This window comes from Artemia sp. Qi Xiang Cuo, chromosome 20, assembly GCF_049724085.1.
Source record: "Artemia sp. Qi Xiang Cuo chromosome 20, ASM4972408v1, whole genome shotgun sequence".
Lineage (NCBI taxonomy): Eukaryota > Metazoa > Arthropoda > Branchiopoda > Anostraca > Artemiidae > Artemia > Artemia sp. Qi Xiang Cuo.
In genome coordinates, this window is record NC_142813.1 from 7,229,462 (window position 1) to 7,256,895 (window position 27,434).

Consider the following 27,434-nt stretch of genomic DNA (forward strand, 5'->3'; position numbering starts at 1 on the left):
ACCCACGACTTTACTATACTGCATTTTTGAATGCTCCAACACCAAGCAATACTTTTCAAATGACATATTTTCAAATACATTTCAGAACAAGTTTTATTCATAATGTCCATCCTAAACCTATTTTACAAGTTGAAGTGCCCATCCTTTTCACCCACAACTTTACTTTACAGCTTTTTGAATACCCAACATCAAGCAATACTTTTCAAAGGCATTTCAGAACTAGTTTGTTTCTTAGTGACCATCCTAAACCCATTTTACAAATTGAAGTACCCATCCTTTTTCACCCACAACTTTACTTTACAGCTTTTTGATTGCTCCAACACCAAGCAATACTTTTCAAAGGGCATTTCACACTAAGTTCTTTTCTTAATGTCCCTCCTAAACCCATTTTACAAGTTGAAGTACCCATCCTTTACACCCACAACTTTACTTTACAGCTTTTTGAATGCCCCATCACCAAGCAATACTTTTCAAAAGACATTTCTCAACAAGTTCCTTTCTTAATATCACTCCTAAGCCCATTTTACAAGTTGAAGTGCTCATCCTTTTAACCCACAACTTTACTTTACAGCTTTTGAATGCTCCATCACCAAGCAATACTTTTCAAAGGCATTTCAGAACAAGTTCTTTTCTTAATGTTCCTCCTAAACCCATTTTACAAGCTGAAGTACTCATCCTTTTCACCATAACTTTAGTATACTACTTTTTGAATGCTCCAACACCATGCAATAATTCTCAAATGACATATCAGGAGCTAATTTTCTCATTGATGTGAAGAAAAGTTCAAGTTCTTTTCCTAACTATCCATATGAAAAGAAAAAAGTTACACATCAGTTGTATTTTTCAAGAAAATATAAACATTTTCGACTTCAGCTCAGATTTTTCTCAAAGAGATGGAAAAATTTAAAATTACTGTTCTAAATTTTTCTTAGAAGATACAAAACGTTACACGTTGATCATGAAAAGTTAAATCAAGTCTGAATTTTATTAAAGAACTTACAGTTCAATTCTAATTTCTCCAGAGAAAAATAAAAATCTTCCTCTGCAGTTCTTAATTTCACAAAGACACAAAGAAATTCAAATTTCTCTTCTGAATTTTCATAGATAAAAGAAAAAGTTATAGTTCAATTCTAATTTTTTTTCAAAGAAAATGGATTCAAGTTCTATTCTAAATTTTTAGATGGAAGATAGAAAAAGTAATACTATGACTGCGATTGTTTTCCATGAAGATCAAAAGTTTCACTTTATTTATAATTTTTCTTAAATTCAGTTCTGATTTTTCTCAAAGAGAGGAAAAATTTAAAGTTCTGTTCCAGATTTTTCATAGAAGATAGAAAAAGTTATACATTGAATGTGAATATTCAACATGAAGATAAGGAACTCCACTTTAATTCTGAGTTTTCTCGAAGAAGTGTAAATTGTTCAAGTTCTCTTCTGAATTTTATTAAAGAAGAGAAAAAATTTAACACAACTCTGAATTTTACCCATTAGAATGAAAAAACGTTTCCCCTATGTCCTTAATGCCTCAAAGACATATAAAATTTTAAGTTCGGTTAACAATTTTTCTGTGGAAGGTAGGAAGCTATACAGAGACTGCGTTTTTTTTCTAGTGAAGATAAAAAGTTTAAAATTAATTTTAATATCCATAAGTTAACTTATGATTTTTTGGAAATAGATTAAAAATTTGAATTTCTGTTCCAAATTTTTTATAGAAGATATAAAAAGTTATAAATTGTTTTGAATATTCGACATGAGTATAAGTAGAATCAATCTGATTACAAGTTTTCTCGAAGAATTGCAAAATGTTTATGATCTTTTCTGAATTTTTTTAAAGAAATAAAAAAAAGTTAGCGCAATTCTGAATTTTACCAATGGAAATGAAAAAAAGCTTCCAATTCGGTTCATAATTTCTCAAAGACATAAAAAATTCAGTTCTCTTCTAATTTTTCCAAGAAAATAAAAAGGCTCCACTTCAGTTCTGGTTTTTTCTCAAAGGGATGAAAAATTTAAAGTTCTTTTCTAATTTTAAATTAAATTTTAGCTCCCTTGTCTTATGGATTTACCCATCAAATTTTTAAATTAGAAAATCAGTGACTCGTTCTATTATTAAAGACAATCGTTCAAACTCGTTCATCTAACCTTCAAAACAATAGGTTAGGTTAGGTATAAATAAATATTAATAAATAAATAGAAACATTTCTACATGTTTAAGTTAGGTTAGGGTAAGTTATCTTATCATGAGTGCTCGTGGTAAGTTAACCTAACCTTTTCCGGCGAGTATGCTTAGGTTAGGTTAGACTAGATTAAGTTAGGTTAGGTTAGCCTATGTACGCTTCACTTAGGTTAGCTTAGGTTAGGTGAGAGACATGCAAAAAGTTAGGTGTATGATTAGGTTAGGTTAGATTAAGTTAGGTTAGGTTATGGGTAGGTAGATCAAGAAGGAGTATAGTAAAGTTGTGGGTGAAAGGATGGGTACTTCAACTTGTAAAATAGGCTTAGGAGGGACATTAAGAAAATAACTTGTTCTGAAATGCCTTTTGAAAAGTATTGCTTGGTGTTGAGGTAACCAAAAAGCTGTAATGTAAAGTTGTGGGTGAAAAGTATTGGTACTTCAACTTGTAAAATGGGGTTAGGAGTGATATTAAGAAAGGAACTTGTTCTGAAATGCCTTTTGAAAAGTATTTCTTGGTGTTGAGGTATCCAAAAAGCTTGAATGTAAAGTTGTGGGTGAAAAGGATTGGAACTTCAAGTTGGAAAATAGGTTTAGGAAGGACATTAAGAAAAGAACTTGTTCTGAAATGCCATTTGAAAAGTATTGCTTGGAGTTGGAGCATTCAAGAAGGAGTATAGTAAAGTTGTGGGTGAAAAGATAAGTACTTTAACTTGTAAAATGGGTTTAGGAAGAAAATTACGTAAAGAACTTGCTCTGAAATGCCATTTGAAAAGTATTGCTTGGTGTTGGAGCATTCAAGAAGGAGTATAGTAAAGTTGTGGGTGAAAAGGATGGGTACTTTAACTTGTAAAATGGGTTTAGGAAGAAAATTACGTAAAGAACTTGTTCTGAAATGTCTTTTGAAAATTATTTCTTGGTGTTGTGGTATTCGAAAAGTCGGAAAGTAAAGTTGTGGGTGAAAAGGATGGGTACTTCAACTTGTAAAATTGGTCTACGAATGACATTAAGAAAAAAACTTGTTCTGAAATGGCTTTTGAAAAGTATTTCTTGGTGTTGTGGTATGCAAAAAAGCTGTAAAGTAAAGTTGTGGGTGAAAAGATAAGTACTTCAAGTTGGAAAATGGGTTTAGAAGGGACATTGAGAAAAGAACTTGTTCTGAAATGCCTTTTGAAAAGTATTGCTTGGTGTTGTGGCATTCAAAAAGCTGTAAAGTAAAGTTGAGGGTGAAAAGTACGGGTACTTCAACTTGTAAAATGGGTTTAGGAAGGATATTAAGAACGGAACTTGCTCTTAAATGCCTTTTGAAAAGTATTGCTTGATGTTGGGTATTCAAAAAGCTGTAAAGTAATGTTGTGGGTGAAAAGGATGGGTACTTCAACTTGTAAAAAGGGTTTAGGAGGGATATTAAGAAAGGAACTGGTTCTGAAATGCCTCTTAAAAAGTATTGCTTGGTGTTGTGGCATTCAAGAGCTGTAAAGTAAAGTTGTGGGTTGAAAAGGATGGGTACTTCAACTTGTAATATGGGTTTAGGAGGGACATTAAGAAAAGAACTTGTTGTGAAATGCATTGAAAAGTATTGCATGGTGTTGGGGCATTCAAGAGCTGTAAAGTAATGTTGTGGGTGAAAGGGATGGGTACTTCAACTTGTAAAATGGGGTTAGGAGTGATATTACGTAAAGAACCTGTTCTGAAATGCCATTAAAAAGTATTGCTGAGTGTTGGAGCATTCAGGAAGCAGTAAAGTAAAGTTGTGGGTGAAAAGGATGGGAACTTCAAGTTGGAAAATGGGTTTAGGAGGGACATTAAGAGAGGAACTGGTTCTGAAATGCCTTTTGAAAAATATTTCTTGGTGTTGGGGCATTCAAAAGCTGTAAAGTAAAGTTGTGGGTGAGAAGGATGGGTACTTCAAGTTGGAAAATAGGTTTAGAAGGGACATTAAGAAAATAACTTGTTCTGAAATGCCTTTTGAAAAGTATTGCTTGGAGTTGGGGCATTCAAAAAGCTGTAAAGTAAAGTTTCGGGTGAAAAGGATGGGTACTTCAACTTTTAAAATGGGTTTAGGAGGGACATTAAGAGAGGAACTGGTTTTGAAATGCCATTTGAAAAGTATTGCTTGGTGCTGTGGTATGCAAAAAGTCGGAAAGTAAAGACGTGAGGAAAAAGATAAGTACATCAAGTTGGAAAATAGGTTTAGAAGGGACATTAAGAAAATAACTCGTTCTGAAATGCCTTTTGAAAAGTATCGCTTGCTGTTGGGGTATTCAAAAAGCTGTAAAGTAAAGTTGTGGGTGAAAAGTATGGGTACTATAACTTGTAAAATGGGTTTAGGAGGGACATTAAGAAAAGAACTTGTTCTGAAATGCCTTTTGAAAAGTATTGCTTGATGTTGGAGCATTCAAAATCAGTATAGTAAAGTTGTGGGTGTAAAGGATGGGTACTTCAATTTGTAAAATGGGTTTAGGTGGGACGTTAAGAAAAGAACTTGTTCTGAAATGGCTTTGAAAAGTATTGCTTGGTGTTGGAGCATTCAAAAATCAGTATAGTAAAGTTGTGGGTGAAAAGGATGGGTACTTCAACTTGTAAAATGGGTTTAGGATGGACATTAAGAAAATAACTTGTTTCGAAAAGATATAATAAAGCCATAAAAAGTATTGAAAAATGGGGGCTCAGGGGCCTTTGGGGTGCTGGGGGTCCATTGGGGGTCTGGGGGGGAGGCCCTTTAGGGCTGGGTGGTCCTTTGGGAGCCTGGGGGACCTTTGGGGGCTGGGGGAGGGCCTTTGGGGGTCCGGGAGCCCTTTGGGAGCCTGGGGGACCTTTGAGGACCGGGGGAGGGCGTTTGGGGATCCAGGGGCCCTTTGGGAGCTTGGGGGACCTTTGAGTACCGGGGGCTTTCTTCAGAGTTGGGGTAGGGGATTGGAACCCTTTGGGGTTGGGGTCGGGGGATCAGAACCCTTTGGGGTTGGGGTAGGGGACCTCACAACACTGTTCAAATGGAACTTGTGTGGTATAACGACCACAGAGTTTCACTCTCAAATCCTCTTCTAAATCATCTTTTAAAATGTCTCTAACTGTTTCGCCGAAATAATTCCATAACCTGTCTAAAACGGTTTCGCCCAAATAATCCCTAAACGTAATTACAGCGTGTTCCCTTTGTTTTTGGCATCTCTGCGCTGAAACATTTCAAATTACTAAGAAACCTGATTCCCACGCTAAAACAATTCATCGCTAAGATTTTTCTTTGAGAATTGTTTCCATAGCGTTTCGTTATTAATATCTTTTGGAGTTCGACCAGTAGAGTTGTTTCCGATGCAAAGACATTAATGACTTGGATCTATTCCTGGAGAATCGTTTCTAGGCGAAAATTTTTAAAGTCTGACAGATGATGTCATTGGTTTACATGACATACGCCTCGAGCATGTACATGTCCAAAACAACAACAAATGCTGTTTTCTATTTCTGGAAACTCATGACATTCGCTGAGAGCGTGCACTTACAACAACAACATCGACCATGACATTCGCTGAGAGTGTGCACTTACAACAACAACAACATCAACACCTTTGGAAATTTAGTTCATTGACACACTTTGATTACGCAATCAATTTCTCAGAAATCCATTTTCCCTAGGGACTCTATGCCCATATTTGGTGTTAAAAAATGTTGTAGGTGGCAGCAGGGGTGAGGGGTGGGATCAATAGGGGCCATTCTACTGAAGGCGTTGTCATAGAAACTTCAAAAAAGGCCCATTTGATTGGAAATTCAAAGGGCTAGTGCCCTTTTTAATAGTTGAAAGTGAGTGGACGGTAACTAACCCCCCTCTAACGCCCACCTTTTCATAGGCAGCGCTCTAGCGCTGCCTAAGTAAAGAACGATGTGGGCACAATGTGCTGTTTTTTGTTGTTTTTTCTTCTCCATGCCCGGGCACTTCGTATCGAAGGAGTCGTCGTAGAAACTTCGAAAAGGGCTCATTCAATTGTAAATTGGAGTGGCTAGTACACTTTTTAATAGTCGAAAGTGATTGGAGGGCAACTAGCCCCCCAAAACACATCCAATCAAAATTTTGAGATAGCCATTTTGTTCAGCGTAGTTGGTTTCCAAATAGAAAATATATTTTTGAGGAAGACACTCCCCCACAACCCTCAGCGCAAGGGTTTTAAGTTATGCCCTGGGGGCATATAAGGTTTTTTATAGAAGGCGTTGTCGTAGAAATTGGAAATTCAAAGGGATAGTACCCTGTTTATAGTCGAAAGTGATTGTAGGGCAACTAGCCCCCCCCACGCACCTCAGTCCCCCCACTCCAGCCCAGCAAAGATTGCAATTAGCCCTTTTGTTCAATGGCGTTGATTTTCAAATATAATACACTTTCTTTAGAAGGATAATCCCCCAAAACCTCCATGACCAGGATTTTGAGTCTTGCCCTGGGAGTATATAGGGTTTTTACAGAAGGCATGGTCGTAGAAACTTCAAAGCAGGCTCATTATATTAGAAATTCAAAGGGCTAGTTCCATTCTTAATAGTCGAAGTGATTGGATGGGAACTAGCCCCTCCCTTACGCCCATCATTCTCCCAAACACTTCCAATTAAAATTTTGCGATAGCCATTTCTGTCAGCGTAGTTGATTTCCAGAGAGAAAATACGTTTTAGAGGAGGACACTCCCCAACAACCCTCAGGGCAAAGGTTTTAAGTTATATCCTTGGGTATATAAGGTTTTTATAGAAAGCGTTGTCATAGAAACTTCAAAAGAGGCTCATTTGATTGTAAATTCAAAGGGCTAGAGCCTTTTTTAATAGTTGAAAGTGATTTAAGGACAACTAGCCCCCCCCCCCCACATCCATCATTCACCCAAACCCATCCAATTAAAATTTTGAGATAGCCATTTTGTTCAGCGTGGTTGATTTCCAGATAGAAAATATGTTTTTGAGGAGGACACTCGCCGACAACCCTCAGGGCAAGGATTTAAAGTTATGCCCAGGGGGCATACAATGCTTTTTATAGAAGGCGTTGTCATAGAAACTTCAAAAAAAGCTCATTCGATTGGAAATTCAACGGGCTAGTGCCTTTTTTAATAGTCAAAAGTGATTGGAGGGCAACTAGCCCCCCCCCCCCCACCACACCCATCATTCCCCCAAACACATCCAATAAAAATTTTGAGATAGCCATTTTGTTCAGCGTTTTACAGATAGAAAATAAGTTTTTGAGGAGGATACTCGTTTTTGAGGAGGAAACATAGGAAATATGTTTTTGAGGAGGATACTCTGCCACCGCCCTCAGGGCAAGGGTTTTAAGTTATGCCCTGGGGGCATATAATGTTTTTATAGAAGATGTTGTCGTAGAAACTTCAGAAAAGGGCTCATTCGATTTGAAATTCAAAGGGCTAGTGCCCTTTTTAATAGTCGAAAGTGATTAGTAATATTTTTTTGTTGTTGTTGTTGTTTAGACCAGGGCACTTCGTATCGAAGGAGTTGTCGTAGGAACTTCGAAAGGCGCTTTGTGGTAGTTTCGAGCTTGGTAGATTATTTAATTTCATTTTTGCTCATTTTTTGTTTAATGGAGTTCTTTACTTTTCTTTAAACTTATTTTGTGGAAAAAGTTTTTTTTAATTAATTATGATTAAAAGCCTAGCTTTTTATCACAAAAAAGCTTCTTTTAAAGTTTTTATATAAGTTTTAATAGATTCTAAATCTTAAAGTTTTGAAAATTTAAAAATTTAGAAGTTTTATTAGTTTTTTATATCCGTATAATTTTTGGCCTTCTATACGCCATCCCGACCCGAAGTTGTCGTAGAAACTTCGGATGGGGATTTACATAGCTTCCCCCCCACTTAATTATAAGCCAGATGCTGCCACTATTTATTAAAATATGGAAAGCCAAGAAGTTCCCAAAAGATTGGAAAATCTCAGTTATCCTTCCCATCATAAGCAGCGCAACCGCGCTGCCTAAGTAAAGAACAATGTTCGCACAATGTATTATTATTTTTTTTTTTTTTTTTTTCCAAAACAAAACACATATCCAATCACATCCAAACACAAACACAACCAATCACAATTTTGAGATAGGCATTTTCTTCAGCGTAGTTGATTTCCAGATAGAAATTATGTTTTTGAGGAGGACACTCCCCCACAGCCCTCAGGGCAAGGGTTGTAAGTTATGCCCTGGGGGCATATAAGGTTTTTTTTTATAGAAAGCGTTGTCGCTGAAACTTCAAAAAAGACTTATTCGATTGGAAATTCAAAAGGGCTAGTGCCCTTTTTAGTAGTCGAAAGTGATCGGAGGGCAACTAACCCCAATCTCGCACCCACCTTTTCCCCAAACACATCCAATCAAAATTTTAAGATGGCCATTTTGTTCAACGTAGTTGAAAGTTTTGGAAATTAGGTCTATGAGGATGACAAACCCCCCCCCCACAGCCCCCAGGGCAAGTGTTGTAAGTTATGCCCTGGGGGCATATCAGGTTATTATAGCAAGCTTCGTCGTAGAAACTTCAAAAATGACTCATTTGATTGGAAATTGAAATGGCTAGTGCTTTTACTAAGTGTCTATTCCAAGCAATTTGAAAAAAACAACCACCCCTTCCACACCCACCCTTTCGCCAAACACTTCGAATAAAAATTTTGAGATAGCATTTTGTTCAGCGTAGTTGATTTCCACATAGAAAATATGTTTTTGAGGAGGACACTCCCCCACAACCCTCGGGGCAAGGGTTTTAAGTTATGCCCTGGGGGAATATAAGGTTTTTTATAGAAGGCGTTGTCGTAGAAACTTCAAGAAAGGCTCATTCGATTGTAAATTCAAAGGGCTAGTGCCCTTTTTAATAGTCGAAAGTGATTGGGGGGTAACTATCCCCCCATGCCCATCATTCCCCCAAACACATCCAATCAAAATTTTGTGATAGCCATTTTGTTCAGCATAGTTGTTTTCCAGATAGAAAATATCTTTTTGAGGAGGACACTCCACCATAACCCTTGGGGCGAGGGTTGTAATTTATGGCCTGGGGACATATAAGTTTTTTATAGAAGGCGTTGTAATAGAAACTTCAAAACAGGCTCATTTGATTGGAAATTTAAAGGCCTAGTACCCTTTTTAATAGTTGAAAGGGATTGGACGGTAACTAACCCCCCTCTCACGCCCACCTTTTCATAGGCAGCGCGCTAGCGCTGCCTAAGTAAAGAACGATGTCGGCAAAATGCGTTGTTTTTTATTTTTTTTTTCTCCATACCCGGGCACTTCTTATCGAAGGGGTCGTCGTAGAAACTTCGAAAAAAGGGCTCATTCGATTGTAAATTGGAGTGGCTAGTGCCCTTTTTAACAGTCGAAATTGATTGAAGGGCAACTAGCCCCCCCCCCATGCCCATCATTCCTCCAAACATTCAATCAAAATTTTGAGATAGATATTTTGTTCAGCGTAGTTGGTTTCCAGATAGAAAATATGTTTTTGAGGAGGACAGTCCCCCACAACCCGCAGGGCAAGGGTTTTAAGTTATGCCCTGGGTGCATATAAGGTTTTTATAGAAGGCGTTGTCGTAGAAACTTCAAAACAGGCTCATTCGATTGGAAATTCAAAGGGCTAGTTCCCTTCTTAACAGTCGAAAGTGATTGGAGGGGAACTAGCCCCTCCCCCACACCCATCATTCTCCCAAATATATCCAATTAAAATTTTGAGATAGCCATTTTGTTCAGCGTGGTTGATTTCCAGATAGATAGAAAATATATTTTTGGGGAGGACACTCCCCCACAACCCTCAGGGCAAGGGTTTAAAGCTATGCCCAGGGGGCATATAATGTTTTTATAGAAGGCGTTGTCGTAGCAACTTCAAAAAAAGCTCATTCGATTGGAATTTCAACGGGCTAGTGCCCTTTTTTGTAGTCGAATGTGATTGGCGGGCAACTAGCCCCCCCCCCCACGCCCATCATTCTCCCAAACACATCCAATCAAAATTTTGAGATAGGCATTTTGTTCAGTTGAGTTGATTTAAAGATAGAAAATATGTTTTTGAGGAGGATACTTAGCCAAAGCCCTCAGGGCAAGGGCTTTAAGTTATGTCCTGGGGGCGTATAAGGTTTTTAGAAAAGAAGTTCCTGTAGAAACTTCAGAATAGGGTTTATTCGATTTTAAATTTAAATGGATTGTTCTCTTTCTAATAATCAAAAGCAATCAGTAATATTTTTTGTTGTTGTTGTTGTTTAGACCAGTGCACTTCGTATCGAAGGAGTTGTCGTGAGAACGTCGAAAGGGGCTCATTCGATTGAAAATATAAAGGGATGATGCCTTTTTTAATAGTCGAAAGTGATTGGAGGACAACTATCCCCCTTCCACTCCCACCCTCCCATTTGCTAATGATGTTTAAAAACTAAATGTTGTCTTAAGATTAACTCAAAATGCACTGTGATAATGCTAATTCCCAATAGGGCATCTCAGCAGTATCCCAAGAACAACTGAGGGTATTATGTTCAAACTTTCGAGGCAACTTCTGCTCTTAAAATTTAACCAAAAAAAAATAGTGTAAGTGTATCAAAGCTATCTAAGAAAGTAAAAGGATTTTTTGCGAATGGTATCAAGTTTTCCATTTCAGGTCAACTAGAGGAGGAATAAAACTAAGTTAAACAGTACTATTTGTGTCCAGATTTTTAAAATGGTGTATGTTGGTAGAAATTGCTGAAAATTTTTCTCCAGCATACAAATAGCAGGCCAAACTATAAAGTCTTAAAAAACGAAAAGATTTAAAGTGTTATTTTCTTTTTCCCTGAAAAGACTATGTCAATATAAAACGATAAGAAATTAATTAAAAAAAACTTTTTCCACATAATAAGTTTTTCAAAGAAAAGTAAAGAGCTCCATCAAACAAAAAACGAGCAAAAATAAAATCAAATAATCTACCAAGCTCGAAACTACCACAAATCGGCGTATATAAATAAATGAAACCCAAAACGAACAGAAATTAAAATAAATAACCGAGTCAAACTCAAAACGAGCAGAAATTAACATAAGTTGGGCTCAAAACCCCTATGCCTTCCCAAGGCCAGAACAAAATTTGCACTTTAATGAAAAAAAATAATTTTTTTTACTTTTATAACTTTAATAAATCAAATAATTTTAACATTTTGATTATTAAATATCAGTACATGTATATTAAACTGACAATGCACATTCATTTGTATTTTTTCAGTAAAGTGCACATTTTGTTCTGGCCTTGGGAAGGCATAGGAGTTTTGCGCCAAACTTATGTGAATTTCTGCTCGTTTTGAGTTTGACTCGGTTATTTATTGTAATTTCTGTTCGTTTTGGGTTTCATTTATTTATCGATGCTGATTTGTGGTAGTTTCGAGCTTGGTAGATTATTTGATTTAATTTTTGCTCATTTTTTGTTTAATGGAGTTCTTTACTTTTCTTTGAAAAACTTATTTTGTGGAAAAAGTTTTTTTTTAATTAATTTTGATTAAAAACCTAGCTTCTTATCACAAAAAAGCTTCTTTTAAAATTTTTATCTAAGTTTTAATAGCTTCTAAATCTTAAAGTTTTGAAAGTTTAAAAATTTAGAAGTTTTGTTTTTTATATCCGTATAATTTTTGGCCTTCTCTTCGCCATCCCAACCCAAAGTTGTCGTAGAAACTTCGGATGGGGATTTACATAGCTTACCCCCCCCCCCACTTAATTGTAAGCCAGATGCTGCCACTATTTATTAAAATATAGAAAGCCAAGAAGCTCCCAAAAGATTAGAAAATCTCAGTTATCCTTCCCATCATAAGTAGCGCAACCGCGCTGCCTAAATAAAGAACAATGTTCGCAAAATTTATTATTTTTTTTTTTTGTATTTTGTTTTCCATACCAGTGCACTTCGTATCGAAGGAGTAGTCGTAGAAACTTGGAAAAAAGCTCATTCGATTGGAAATTAAAATATCCAGTGTCCTTTTCGAAAGTAAAAAAAAATTAGAATTTAACTAATATCCCTTCCAAGCCCAACATTTCCTCATACGAATCAAATGAAAATTTTGTGAATGCCATTTGGCTCAACTTAGTTAAGTTCCAGAAAGAAATTATGTTTTGAGGAGGACACTCCCCCATAACCCTCAGGGCAAGTGTTTTAAGTTATGCCCTGGGGGCATATAAGAAAGATGTTGGCACAATGTATTATTTATTTTTTTTTTTTCCTTTAGACCAGGGCACTTCATATCGAAGAAGCTGTCGTAGAAATTTCGAAAAGGGCTCATTCAATTTGAAATTGGAGTGCTTGTACCCTTTTTAATAGTCGAAAGTGATTTGAGGCCAACTAACCCCCCTATCACGCCCACCTTTTCCCCAAACATATCCAATCAAAATTTTTAGATAGGCATTTTCTTCAGCGTAGTTGATTTCCAGATAGAAATTATGTTTTTGAGGAGGACACTCCCCCACATCCCTCAGGCCAAGGGTTGTAAGTTATGCCCTGGGGGCATATAAGGTTTTTTATAGAAAGCGTTGTCGTAGAAACTTCAAAAAAGACTCATTCGATTGAAAATTCAAAAGGCTAGTGCCCTTTTTAATAGTCGAAAGTGATTGGAGGGCAACTAACCCCAGTCTCGTAGAAATTTCGAAAAGGGCTCATTCAATTTGAAATTGGAGTGGCTTGTACCCTTTTTAATAGTCGAAAGTGATTTGAGGCCAACTAAGCCCCCTATCACGCCCACCTTTTCCCCAAACACATCCAATCAAAATTTTAAGATAGCCATTTTGTTCAACTTAGTTGAAAGTTTTGGAAATTAGGTCTTTAGGGATGACAACCCCCCCCCACAGCCCTCAGGGCAAGAGGTCTGAGTTATCCCTGGGGGCATATAATATTTTTATAGAAAGCATTGTCATAGAAACTTCAAAAAGGGCTCATACGATTGGAAATTGAAATGGCTAGTGCCCTTTTTAATAGTCGAAAGTGATTGGAAGGCAACAAACACCCCTTCTACACCTACCTTTTCCCCAAACACATCCAATTAAAATTTTTAGACCGCAATTTTGTTTCACGCAGTTTAAAGTTAAGGAAATTATACCTTTGAGCAGGACACTCCCCCCACAGTCTTCAGGGTAAAGGTTCGAAATTATGCCCTGGGGGCATGTAAGTTTTTATTGAAATGTTTGTCGTAGAAACTTGAAAAAGATCTCTTTCGATTGGAAATTCAAAGGTATACTGATACTCATATACTGATATTTAGTAATAGTGAGCCAATTATAGAGGCATGTCATCGACATTGCAGCCAAATTATTCGCCATAATTCTACTACGGATGCTCGAAACAGCGAACAGGGGAAACCCGGTCTGGCTTATAGAAGGCCAAAAATAATACGGATTTTAAAAAAAACTAATAAAACTTTTAAATTTTTTAACTTTTAAAAACTATTAAAACTTAGATAAAAACAAAAAGAAGTTTTTTTTGCGATAAAAATATAGCCTTTTAATCATAATGCTCTTGTGTTTAAGCCTACCAATGCTTAGGACTATTTTTGTTCGGTTTGTATATTTTTTTATGATAGAAAACAAATTTTATTTATATATATTTAATATATTATTTCGATCCAATACAATTTTCGAGGGATTCCAGGCTATCTTTCGAAATACCTATAAATTTTTTTTCCCACCCAAATTTACCATTAAAATTATTCGCGATCATAGTTACCATTTCTGAATGAGCTTCAAATAAAATTTTTTCTCACTTGACAGTTTTTTTTTTCTTCAAAAAAGCGTTTTAAAATTTTAGGAACGGGGTTCCTAATAATGTATTAAACATTATTAGGAACGGGAACGGAACGAGGAACGGGAACATTATTAGGAACGGGAATGGGAACATTATTAGGAACGGGAACGGAACGGGGAATGGAAACATTATTAAGAACGGGAACGGAACGGGGAACGGGAATGTTATTGGGGAGGGGAACGGAACGGGAACATCATTAGAAACGGGAACGGAACGGGGAACGAGAACGGGAACATTATTGGGAAAGAAAACGGAACGGGAACACTATTAGGAACGGGAACGGGTACTATGGATCGGGGTTCGTTCTTTACTAGGTTTCTGCTGTCGCTGCACCCATGATCCATGCTAATATTAAATGTAAGATGATTAATATGGGGGTTCCAGAGGCTAATTCAATTTAATTCTTACAATATCGTGATAAAAATTTTATAAAAAGAAACTCTAATCATTTCATGTTTATTTTTAGTCCTTGCTGCGGGACCAGACGTGAACACCTCACCCGGCATCTAGAAGACTCCGCATGGTTGACTCCCATTTGTCGTGATCTTATGCCAGCTCTTCAGCAAACCGCAGCCAGCAAGTCTCCCACTTTCTGCCGAAATCCACTAATGGTATCGAGGTTGTTCTTGACAGTTGCCCACGTATTCTTCAATTCACCGCCAGAACGCCTGTGCAGATCTGAAAAAAGAGCAGCTGGTAGCACTCGCTTGATGATGCGGTCATTGGTCATTGGCTTGATGACGTAATCTTCTTTGTTTGCCAATCATGACTGTGGGCTCGATGTTACAGCAGCGGTGACACACTTTTTTTAATATATTATCCATTTTTAATGTAAGGGGATTAACATAGGGGCTTCGAACGGTTGAGCAAGATATATTTTTATATGTATACGTATAGGCCTATACGTAACAAGCAAGCTATATGAGCAGGATATATAGGCCTATACGTATATACGTATAGACCTATTCGTAACAAGCAAGCTACATGAGCAAGATATATAAGCCTATACGTTTTCCATTATCAATTTAAAACCGGGAGGTTTCTTCCCAGACAGTCTTTATAAAAAAAAAGGGAAAAAACTCGGCAAGGAAAAAACGGAAAAAAACTCAGCAGTGAAAAAGGAAGGAAACATACTCAGCTAAAAGTGGATCTGGAACAATTTTCTTTCCCAGTGAATGTCTTGATAAGTCCATCAGACTGTGCTGTAATGGCGGAGTTGCACTAGATAGATAAGATAGGCCAGAAACTTCACTTTCGCTTGTATATGCCATATCACCTGAAGTAGCCGCGTTGCCAAATCGCCAAAGATTCGCATCCATACCACAAAAGGCATCGTTATCATCAACTGCAACATAACAAATCATAAAAACCCAAAATCAAACGGTGTCCTTAAAGATTGTTAATTGACAATTGTATTTAAGGATTGTTTTTTGACTTGTGATATGTTGATATATTGATACTTGGGACATAATACTAGAAATATTTTGTAATTTTCAGTAAAATATTAGATAAAATTATTTTGCAAGCAACAAAACGATTTTTTTGGTGCCTGTGTCGAGACGACTCGATTTTCCCATCCTTTCTTTATTTTTTAAGTTTTTTCTTTAGCCATTTTTTTTTTCATCGTCATCATTATTGTGAAGTTATTAATAAGAGTTGTAGTCATTTATCCAACGTCACGGATTCTGCTCGCCTTATTACATTGAGGAAAACCGAAAACGGCTTACATCTTCCATGGGCAGAATGCCCATGGAATTTTCTCTTCTAAGTTCCAAATACAAAGGTTTATTCTATCACACTTTCTAAAGGTAAAGTGGAAACAATTTAGATGGCTAGGACACTTTCTGCGGATGAAGGATGACAGATCGCCAAATATCGTCCTTTCTGGCCAACCATCTAGGGTCAAACGAAAAGCAGGTCATCCCCGCATAGGATGGAAAGAGGTCATAAAAAAGGATTTAAGAGAAATTTGAGCTTCTATAGAGGGTGTAAAGAGGGAGCCTTAAAATAGTTTAGAATGGAGGTGGAGCATACGCAGCTGTGTTGGCATCAAGTGGCTTTATTCTGCAGTGAGATGTTAGTTGTAGTAATAGCATATCACTCTAAGCCAAAATTTAAGAGAGAAAAAACGGGTATAATTTAAATAAAACAGTGGAAAAAAAGCTTTGAAACTTTTGTATAGCAAAGATCCGAATATTTCGATTCCATGTCTGGAAGCCTTTATCAACAGGGAAAAAATTGAGTTAAATTAAGTGCAACATATAAATGAAAATAGAAACAAAAAAACGACACAGAAAAAAACTTCATCGGAGGTAGAGAACACCAGCTACAGCTCCGGCAAAATCGTTAAAGTACCAAGGCAAATCGGCAAAATCGTTAAAACACCAAGGCAAATCGGCAAAATCGTTAAAACACCAAGGCAAATCGGCAAAATCGTTAAAACACCAAGGCAAATCGGCAAAATCGTTAAAACACCAAGGCAAATCGGCAAAATCGTTAAAACACCAAGGCAAATCGGCAAAATCGTTAAAACACCAAGGCAAATCGGCAAAATCGTTAAAACACCAAGGCAAATCGGCAAAATCGTTAAAACACCAAGGCAAATCGGCAAAATCGTTAAAACACCAAGGCAAATTGGCAAAATCTTTAAAGTACACAACAGAATTCGTCTTTTACAATTAAGAAAACTCAAGAATTGAATTTTTAACAAAAAGATTTCCATATGTAGTTATGTAGTACGCTTAGCGGGCACCAAGTTTGAAAATAAGGATCATGTGTGAAAAATCAACAGAAAATAGGCGAAAATAACATATCACCGCGGAGCTCTAGAGACTGTAACTTTCCTGATTACTAGAGTACTGGTTTCAAAATATTTTTTTTGATGACCTTGGTACTTCAGTATGCATCAAAGAATACCTAGAAGTCCATCAACATCGATTTACCTATGATTGGCTAGTTCAGATACAAAATTGTCACCATATATTTAAACTCCAACATATTTCTTTTTCAGAGTCAAGACAGTACCACTGACTTCACCATACATCTTATGCATTCTTTTGTATTTAATCGCCTTCCCCCTATTCTTTGGCATTGAACGGATAATGGTGAAAATTTTGAAAGGGCTTCATTCGATCAGAAACTTAAAATTCTATTGTGACTGGTAAATAATAATTACAATTTTTATATTCTCCGATTCAAAATAAAATGATTTTAAACTATTTCCTCCTTTGTAGTAGTAATTTTGCTTGTATACTTTTCCCTCTTTTTTTATCTATTTCTTTCACTTCCTAAGTGTAGAAAGTGGCACTTTCTAGTGATGTTTTTGTATAGTTGATAAGGACCATAATATTTTGTTCCATTCTGTTTGTTTGTATACTTAATTTTTTGACTAACCATAATAAATAGAGGATAGTAAGTTCATGCATTTCAATATTTTAAAGCTCATTTTATTTCTGAACCATGAAAACAAATCTCCAGGTAGCAAATGCTACTTGGAAATCAATAAATTAAGTAAAACAAAAAGAAAACAACAGAATGCGGGTTCAAATGTGAAAAAAAAACAGCACCAAAAGAAATTACGATAGTCTTTCCAAAATGCATTCAGAATACCCTTGCAGTAAAAGTCAATTGACATTCTGTGAAATCCAAGGGCACAAGAAGAAAATAATTTCAAGATACAGAGGGCAGGGTGGGCAATATTCCAATGATAAAAGTACTGACAAGTTGCGATAGCATTTAGCTACAACACTTTAAGTATGTTAATAGGTAAAAATATTTTCAAAAAAATTAAAATAACCTGGCTGTAAATAGACTCAAGCACGGAGAGGGGTGGCGGAATACAAAGGGGTTAAGTCACTAAGTGAAGTTTTTTATATCAATATATTCTGATACTTCAATCACTTACAAGACGCACGAAAAAAGAAGAACAAAAAAAGTATTAGGAATAATATAAAACCTAACAAAAAAAAATTCCAACTAGTGATTAAGCCAGTTATCCACTGACTGAAAGTTACCATTGTTTAGTTTGACCTTTTCTTTATAATTTTTTTTGGTTCTTTGCTTTTTTAAGCAAAGTTTTTTATTGCCTCTTGTTCCCAAGTCATATTTACTGTCCCCTAGCCCCTCTCTATTGGCACTAATGGTCAAGTTAGTTCCGCATTGGGGAGAAGAAAGTGAATAACAAAGTAAAACTCAGCCAAAGGCTCATTCATCATTTATGTCATCCAAGAGCGTACATAGCTTCTTGTCTAGAAGGGGGGGGGGAGCCTATTCTTTGATGAAGGGCATGGGGGAGCTGAATTTATATTGGCAATTCACAAAATCTACGTTGCCAGCAAGTTCTATCATACCTATGAAATCTTTATGAATAAGTAATCACCAAAAATCATAAAAAAGCTTCAGCATTAATCTTCCATTTTAGATGTTTGATCTTTTTTATATGTGAATACCAAATGGCACCTGGTATGGCCTAGCATGACCTGTTGTCTGGGTAAAAATCACAAATTTCTTTAATTCTGGTAAAAATAAGACCCTAATTACTCGTCAAAGAGCGGTGTATCGAATACCATCTGATTACGGCAATTATTTTGATGGAAGAATATATATATATATATATATATATATATATATATATATATATATATATATATATATATACAAATTTTGAAAACGCCTGCAACAACATAAGGGACATATAAAAAAGTCTTTAAATTTTAATTAAACAAAAGCTTTAAATTATTTTAATTCGGTTCTAAGCAGCCTTGCAATTTCGAAAACCTTAGCTACGCATTATTTTCAGAAAACACTGCCCTCATTAGTAATAATTTGGGTAGCCTATTAAACAAATTGTTCGGAGTGACAATAGAAACTAAAGTTAAGTTAAAGAATAATACTTTTAAAAATAGAGATTTAGAAGAATACTTACTCAACGATTATACAAAAATTTAATAAAAAAAATCTCACATATTATATTGGAAAACCAATAGTTAATGCCAATGAACTTGTATCAAAAATATCTTTTAGGTTAGTTGACAAAAAAGCAAAGATTACATTAAAAACATGCTCTTGATTTGTTTTATTTGAATGAATTGCCTTGTTTAGTGTTTTTGTTCGGTCTTGGTTGTACTTCCCTAAAGCGATGATGCTCGGACTATTTTAATTTCACGCCATGTATTTCATCGTAAATATTGTTTTATATTTGTAGCTTTGCTGATGACTACTCTTAGATCTAGAGCCGAAATATTCATTTAGAAAAGAAAATCACTGTCTTAAAGTATTTCTTCGTTGTTTTACCTTTTGTTATTTGTGTTACCTGGGTATGGCACCAGTTGGCATGGTGCCAACATACCAGTGCGTTCACACGTTGGCCAAATATAAGAACTAAAGAGGTTACAGAAATATTCAATCTTTTAGTAAAGAAAATGAATTCAACAGAAGACGAGTTTATTATTTAGAAATTTAAATAAATCAAGAAAGCTGTCGTAGGTAAGCTATTATTGTAAGCTATAGCAGTAATCACGTGATACGATAGCGTGTGGTATTAGCGTGGTATTATGTGTCATAAAACACAAGTAAGGACTATCAAATTAGTTAGTTAAATTCCTGAACAATGTCTGTTGTCCATGTCTGTTGTCCATGTTGTCCGTGTCAATGTCTGTTATATCCAAAAGCTAACTTCTTGGTATTAATGAGTTTACTTTATCTCATAACGGAAGATGTAGTAATCACAATTCTGGTACTTGCAAGCACTTGCAGTGGGACCAGCGTTTTCCGCCTTACCTGCCATTTGAAATTCAGATTTTTTATATGAATTTGTTTACCCGCAAGCTCCTCAGACCCATGGCGGATGAGGTTGTAGTCACAACACTGCCCCCCCTAAAAAAAGATTAATGACACTAGGATTCAAGGCCAGTCCCAAAGGATACAGAATTGCAAAACCAGCATCTCTTCCAATCAGCTTGGTTCACTCCAAAACTCCGGTGACGTTACAAAACTAGGAGTAATTAATTGATTATAAATGCAAAGATTTGACCTAAATGAGGGGTGTGGGGCCACTACCTACCAAGGTTGGTAAATGTGGGTACAACACTCACATGAAAATCCATTCCCTCTAACAAACGGGTTAGGGAATAACCAAAAGTGGAAAAAGAATTACAACTCATTTTAGTTACCAGATTGTCACGCGGATCGAAAACGGAAGCTTAATATGAATTTAAACTCGTTATTAACTAAACTCAAAACATAAAGCAAGTAAACTTGCCTTTTCGGGCCAGGGAACGCAGACCACATTACCAATGCGGACCACGCTCTGGCATCGTGAAATTATTAATGCGAAGTTAGAAAATTTTTAGATCCAAGTTCTTGAAAATCAATCCCTTTAAAGTTCGGCTGAACGCGATTTATATACAGAAGAAACAAGACATTTATAAGATGCAAAATGAATGACATGCTATGTTATCCAACAACTACCCTCCAACGGATCACCTAAGAGCTTTATAAAGTGTTTAGTATTCAGTTTTATGTCAGTTCAGTCATTAAGAAAACTTTTATTACTACCGTCGCCATACCTTTACCAACAGCTATCATGACCTAGAGGCAACGCATTAATAGAAAAAAGGCAAATAAAATAGATAATAAAAAAAAATAAAAAAAAAATTAATTATTAAAAAAAATACTTACACGTTTTATTTTTCACAACATCTAAGAGGCACCTCATATAATCTTGCTTTACTTTCCCCTTCTTTGGCTTTTTCAAATTTTCCTTATCTATTTCTGGTTCAGGCTTTTTCCCTTTCCTTTTCTGAGGTGTAGTATTTCTATTCGTTTTTTTATTTCGAGCAGTTTTTGGGTTCTCAACTTCTGTAGACGTACTTTTCTGTTTTAAAGCTCTTTTTGATGCTTTAGAAGTTGCCTTTTCAGAATTTAAACCAATCTTTGCTTTTTGCTTAACTATTTTACCCTTTTCCTTTTTAGAAATCTTGCTATTAAATTCTTTACTTTTTGCAATGGTTTTTCTAACTTTGTTTAGTTTTATTCTCTTTACTTTATTTGCTTCTACCTTTTGGTTCAGTTCCTTTCTCTTAGCAATTATTTTCAGCTCATTTTCAACTTTTTTCTTCTCTGCTTCCTTTCTCAGCAGTTCTTTAGCAGATTTTGGTTGCCATGTAACATTTTGAGACACATCACTCCAGCAGGATATATCAACTTCTTCTTCTGGTTTTGACTTAACACTATCACAATAAACTGGAGGAAGAGGTGTGCATCCCAAAAATCTAAAGTCCTCAAAATCATCATTATCCGAAACACACCCAACAGCAACAGATGGCTCACTAACAGATGAACAAGAAGAAGGAGATAATGTCCGGACCAATGGAGTTTGAAAAGGCTTCAAAATAGGTTTTACTAAAACTCTTGCACTACGCATATGTGAAATCATTAAAGGTGAGAGTTCATTTGATTGCGATAATATTGGTGATGTTGAATCATATGTTGTGTTCTGTTGTTTAGTCTCTGCAGAACTGAATTGTGGTATGGCCTTATTGCAGCTAGGTGAGTTTTTTCTCGATCTAATACTTTCATTTGAAAAAGATTTTAATAATAAGTCGGATTTTTCTTTATTGGTCCTTCTTTTAATAGCTTTGGTCTCAGATTTGGAGGGATTAGTGGAAACATTACATCTTTTTCTAGGAGAATCTCTACATGTTAGACTAGAAGGCATTTCTGATTTTTTCATCTCCACCCCCTTGTTTTTTTTCCAAGAGGCCTTTGAATTAATCTGTTTAGAAGTAATAACTGCAGAAGTACTAACGGGAATGCCACTAGACAACCTTTTATAAGAAATAACTTTTGAGGGTGTCATTCCAAATGAAGAAAATATTATTTGCACATCTGGATTACGTGACCTTGTCTCTCTCACATACATCTGGGTATCATCCAAAGCAGATAAAGGATTAGGTGCATCACAGGGTTTTGCAATTTTCTTAGAGTCTTGATCAATGCGACGCTTTTGGGTTTGGCTAGTCCTTGTTTTTTCAATCCTTTTTGCAGCAGATCCTCCTATCTCCTCTTTTTGGTGAGTATCAGATGATGTTTTCAAACTATCTAAATTCTCAACAATGTCTAAAATCGGGGAAACACTCGAGATACTAGGTTTTGCAATTTTCTTACAGTCCTGCTCATCGTGACGCTTTTGGGTTTGGCTAGTCCTTGTTTTTTCAATCCTTTTTGCAGCAGACCCTCCTATCTCCTCTTTTTGGTGAGTATCAGATGATGTTTTCAAACTATCTAAATTCTCAACAATGTCTAAAATTGGGGAAACACTGGAGATATCAAAAAGTTTGGAATTTTTTGTAGATTCTTTTCTGAAACTCGGGATTTTCGTCTGGTTCGATTTTGTTGCACATTTTTCTCTCTTTTTGATCTTGAGATTATCAGTTGATATTTTTAGATTTTTAAGTCTTTTTGATGCTCTTCGAACAACACTCGGAGTTAAAGAAACACTGGGTATACCAGACAGTTCTGAAGATTTCATTGGTTGTTCCTGGACATTCAAACCTTTAGTATGGCTAACATTGGTTTTTACGCTATCTTTTAGAATACATCTTCCTCTCCCCTTTGTCTTAGAGCTAATAGCTGACATTTTTAAATGATTTGATTCTTTAACGGTATCAGAAATGGAAAAGGGGTTAAGCGTGTCACCAGATTTTGCACTTTTTGGTGCAAGACTATAACTGTGTGAACTGGGTGTATCAGAAAGTTTGGAAGTTTTCATCAGTTGTCGCTGGACATTAGAACCTTTAGTGTGGCTGACATTCATCTGTACGATATCTTTTAGAGCATGTCTTCCTCTCCCCCTTTTCTTCGGACTATCAGCTAATACTTTGAAGCGATCTGATTCTCCAACAGTATTCAAAATGGAAGATAAATTAGGTGCGTCATGCAATTTTTCACTTTCTTGTGCAAGACTATGACTGGGTGCACAGGGTGAATCAGAAAATTTGGAAGTTTTCATCAGTTGTTGCTGGACATTAGAACCTTTAGTGTGGCTGACATTCATCTGTACAATATCTTTTAGAGCATGTTTTCCTCTCCCCTTTTTCTTAGGACCATCAGCTAATACTTTGAAGCGATCTGATTCTCCAACAGTATTCAAAATGGAAGATAAATTAGGTGTTTCACGAGATTTTTCACTTTCTGGTGCAAGACTATGACTGGGTGTATCAGAAAATTTGGAAGTTTTCATCAGCTGTTGCTGAACATTCAAATCCTTAGTGTGGCTAACATTTGTCTTTACAGTATCTTTTAAAGCACGTCTTCCCCTCCTATTTGGCTTTTGACTGTCAGCGAGCACTTTGACATGATTTGACTCTTTAATTGGACTTTCAGTATTATCCAAAATGGAAAAGATATCAGGTGTGTCACCGCATTTTGCGTTTTTTGGTGATTTTTTTGAAAGACTATCGCTTGTAGTTTGGTTGAGTTTTGCTCTTGCAATACCTGCACATCTTTCTGTTCCACTTTTCTGATGATAAAAAGTAGATATTTTCAAGATATTTGATTTTATAATAGGACTTTCATCTTCAATTTTGTCTATAAAGGAATCTCCATCTGAGATACTAGCATCCAATAGCGTTTCATCATCAGAAGAAAACATCATATAATCTTCTTCTTGTCTAAGAGAATTATTTACAAATGATGTATCTGAGCCCATTGTTAGTTCTTCCTTCTTACTCTCATGTACATTTAGACAAGCAGTAGCACTAGAAACTGCTATATCTGTAAGAGCTTTTGATATGGGTGACTGATGACTATTTTTCATCTTTTTGCATTTTTCAAATTTCTTTTTTGCCAAAGTCTTTGCTGCTCCATTCTGGCTTCCTCGAGACCTATTCTTTGAGATTTTATTCATTCTGAGAGCCATCGACGGACAAAATTATACAATTAAGACTTGTAGCTTGACAAAAGCCTTTCCCAAGGCTTTCTGAAAGCCTCCTTGAAATTTATCTGAATAAAATCAACAGCTAAGGCTTCAAAGCTGAAGCATGCAGTCTCTTTCTAACTGAAAAATCAATACAACCATTTTCCCAGCTTCAAACCCTTTTCAGCAGAAGTCTGCAGAGGGTGCATTCACGAATACCTGAAAAGAAAAGACAGAGCTCATAAATAACACAAGAAAGGGGGAACAACTGTCATGAATATTCAGACTTCAACCTATTTATTTGTGGAAGGGGGAGGGTGGGTTAAAGACATAGAGAGCAGGTCAATTGTGTAAAAACAATATTTATATATATATATATATATATATATATATATATATATATATATATATATATATATATATATATATATATATATATATATATATATATATATATATATATATATATATAAAAATATATATATATATATATATATATATATATATATATATATATATATATATATATATATATATATATATATATATATATATATATATATATATACATATATTGGCGTGAAAATTATGATTGGATGTGTTTGGGGAAAAGGTTGGCGAGATAGGGGGGCTAGTTGCCCTCAAATCACTTTCGACTATTAAAAAGGGCACTAGACCTTTGAATTTCCAATCGAATTAGCCCTTTTTCAAGTTTCTACGACAAAGATTTCGATAAAAACTTATATGCCCCCAGGTCATAACTTATAATCCTTGCCTTGAAGACTTTGGGGGAAGTGTCCTGCTCAAAGGTATAATTTCCTGAACTTTGAAATGTGTGGAATAAAATGTCTACCTCAAAGTTTTGATTGGATATGTTTGGGGATATGGTGGGCGTGAATGGGGTGTTAGTTGCCTTCCAATTACTTCGACTATTAAAAACGACACTAGCCCTTTGAATTTCCAATCGAATGAGCTTTTTTTTAAGTTTCTACGACAACGGCTTACTATAAAAACCTTATATACCCTCAGGGCATAACTTACAACCCTTGCCCTGAAGGCTGTGGGGGAGTGTCCACCTCAAAAAATAATCTCTATGTGGAAATCAATTACTCTGAACAAAATGGCTATCTCTAAATTTTGATTGGATGTCTTTGGGGGAATGATGGGCGTGGGGGGGGGGGGGCTAGGTGCCCTCCAATCACTTTCGCCTATTAAAAATGGCACTAGCTCTTCGAATTTCCAATCCAATGAGCCTTTTTTGAAGTTTTTACGACAACGCCTTTTATAAAAACCTTATATGCCCCCAGGACATAATCCTTATGCCCAGGCATAATCCTGTCGACCTTAAATACGGATTTTTCGGAACTGTCAACGGCGTTGTACAACCGAGCTGAATCTAAACAGTGACTAGATGTGTTTGGGGAAATGGTTGACATGAGAGGGGGGTTAATCATGCCGTCTCCCCTCTCGTAAATCATAAAGGCCACTTTTAATTTCCTATGAAATGAGCCCCTTTTGAAACGCTTACAACAACTTCCTACATGAACCTTATATGCCCCCAGGGTATAACTTACAACCCTTGCATTGAGGGCTCTGATGGGGTTATCATTCTAAAAGACCTAATTTCCAAAACTTTCGACTACGTTGAACAAAATGGATATCTCAAAATTTTGATTGGATGTGTTTGGGGAAACGCTGGGTAATTTCGGAGACACTGCTTTTCCATGACGATAAATTAAAAGTTCAAAATAGGGATAAAATCCTTTTTAATAGACAGTATATAGAAATTCACAAAAAAATACCAGATATTTCGGTCACATATACAGTGACCGTCATCAGTAGTATTAGCGTTCATTGTAAAATTAAACTAAAAAAATTTAAAACAAAAGTTAATATATGAAATAAAATAAAACTACATATTGTTTAAATCTTTAATTCTTTTCAAAGTAAAGGCGGAAGCTAGCCTCTTTGACCTTCTTGGATTCGGTTCATTAGCGTTCAGTGATATAACATTTAGAGAAAGGTCAGCTACATCGTGGGAACTGGACTTTACTCTGTCAGATATTAATAAATTATATGAGATAGAGTTCAACCCGAAATAAGCTCTATCTCGATTCAAAGCAGCATTCTTGAATAAGATTTTCTTTATTTCAAGAGTTTCACGAAAAATTTTGCTTTAAACCCCGATCCCTAGGAATCAAAGAGACATTAAAATAATGTCATCCATATACCGGCCCCAGAAATTAAAACATATTTTCTGGGGCTGCTATAGGGATGACATTATTTCACTATGGGATTATGGGGAGGTGGAATTAAAAGGATTTTTGGAACATCTTAATTGTTTGGGGGGGGATTTAAAGTTTACTGTTGAATTCGAAGAGAATGGGAAACTTCCTTTTCTTAATGTTCTTCTTTTAAAAAATGAAAATAGTCTCTATTTTGAAATTCATAGAAAACCGACCAAGAGCAAAAGATTTTTGTTTCTGAATACTAACAACACTCGCCAGTTAAAAATCTGTTTGATTATTTCCCTAACGGACTAGATATTTAAAATTTGCTCTCAAAATTTGTTTTAGGAGTTTTTTTTTTTAAGGGAAATACTAATAAACAAAATGTCTCCAGAGTGGTTAATTAACCAGACTTTTTCAAAAAGAAGAAAAGGGTTTCTAGAGATTTCTAAGGAAGTCTCGGAGACAACTCGGGAGAAGGATGTTTTTTGTTCCTTACCATATGTACCCGGGCTAAGTGAAAAACTTAAAAGAATTTTACAAAGCAATGGTCTAAGGGTAGCTTTAAAGAGTAATATTACTTTGGGTAGTTTTCTAAATTCTGGGAAGGATCTAATTTCATTGGGGCAACAAATTGGGGTTTATCAGATCCCATGTACTTGCGGAAGCTCATATGTGGGACGTACTAAGCAGAGTTTGGAAATGAGATTATTGCAACATAAAGATTCTATTTTTTCGGCTTTGAAGCATGATTCTAAGTCTGAAAATTTTACTTTCGCCATTTCAGAACATATTTTCAATTTTGCAGACCATTTTATGTTCTTCGATAATGTCTCTTTGATTTCTGGGGATCGGGGTTTAAAGCAAAATTTTCGTAAAGCTCATGAAATAAAGAAAATCTTATTCAAGAATATTGCTTTAAATCGGGATACAGGTGAATATGGGCTGAACTCTATCTCTGATAATTTATTAAAATCTGACAGGGTGAAGTTCAATTCACCCAATGTAGTTGACCTTTGTCCAAATGTTATATCATTGAACGTTAATGAACCGAATCCAAGAAGGTCAAAGATGCTAACTTCCGCCTTTGGTTTGAAAAGAATTATAGATTTAAACAATATTTAGTTTTATTTTTTATTTCGTATAAAAACTATTGTTTTAAATTGTTTTAGTTTAGTTTTACTACGGATGACGGTCACTGTATATGTGACAGAAATATCTGGTATTTTTTGTGAATGTTCTATACACTGTCTATTAAAAAGGATTTTATCCCTATTTTGTACTTTTATTTTATCGAAATGGTGGGTGTGAGAAGGGGGTTAGTTGCCCTTCAATCACTTTCGACTATTAAAAGGGCACAAAACCTTTCAATTTTGAATTGAATGAAACCTTTTTGATGT

At 35.7% G+C, this 27,434-nt stretch overlaps 1 protein-coding gene across 1 annotated transcript in view; it reads right to left on the reverse strand.

Moving 5' to 3' along the window:
* Positions 1 to 14,372: 14,372 nt before the first annotated feature.
* The window catches only part of LOC148939825 (uncharacterized), a 37,853-nt gene continuing 24,791 nt past the window's right edge, over positions 14,373 to 27,434 (reverse strand). Inside the window, exons 2-4 of the mRNA XM_089106194.1 lie at positions 20,569 to 24,025; positions 15,025 to 15,235; positions 14,373 to 14,568 (exon numbers count right to left, since the gene is read on the reverse strand). Of these exons, the coding sequence (XP_088962320.1) occupies positions 14,544 to 14,568; positions 15,025 to 15,235; positions 20,569 to 23,809 (3,477 nt within the window). The 5' untranslated portion in view covers positions 23,810 to 24,025 and the 3' untranslated portion in view covers positions 14,373 to 14,543. The remainder of the gene's footprint in view (positions 14,569 to 15,024; positions 15,236 to 20,568; positions 24,026 to 27,434) is intronic.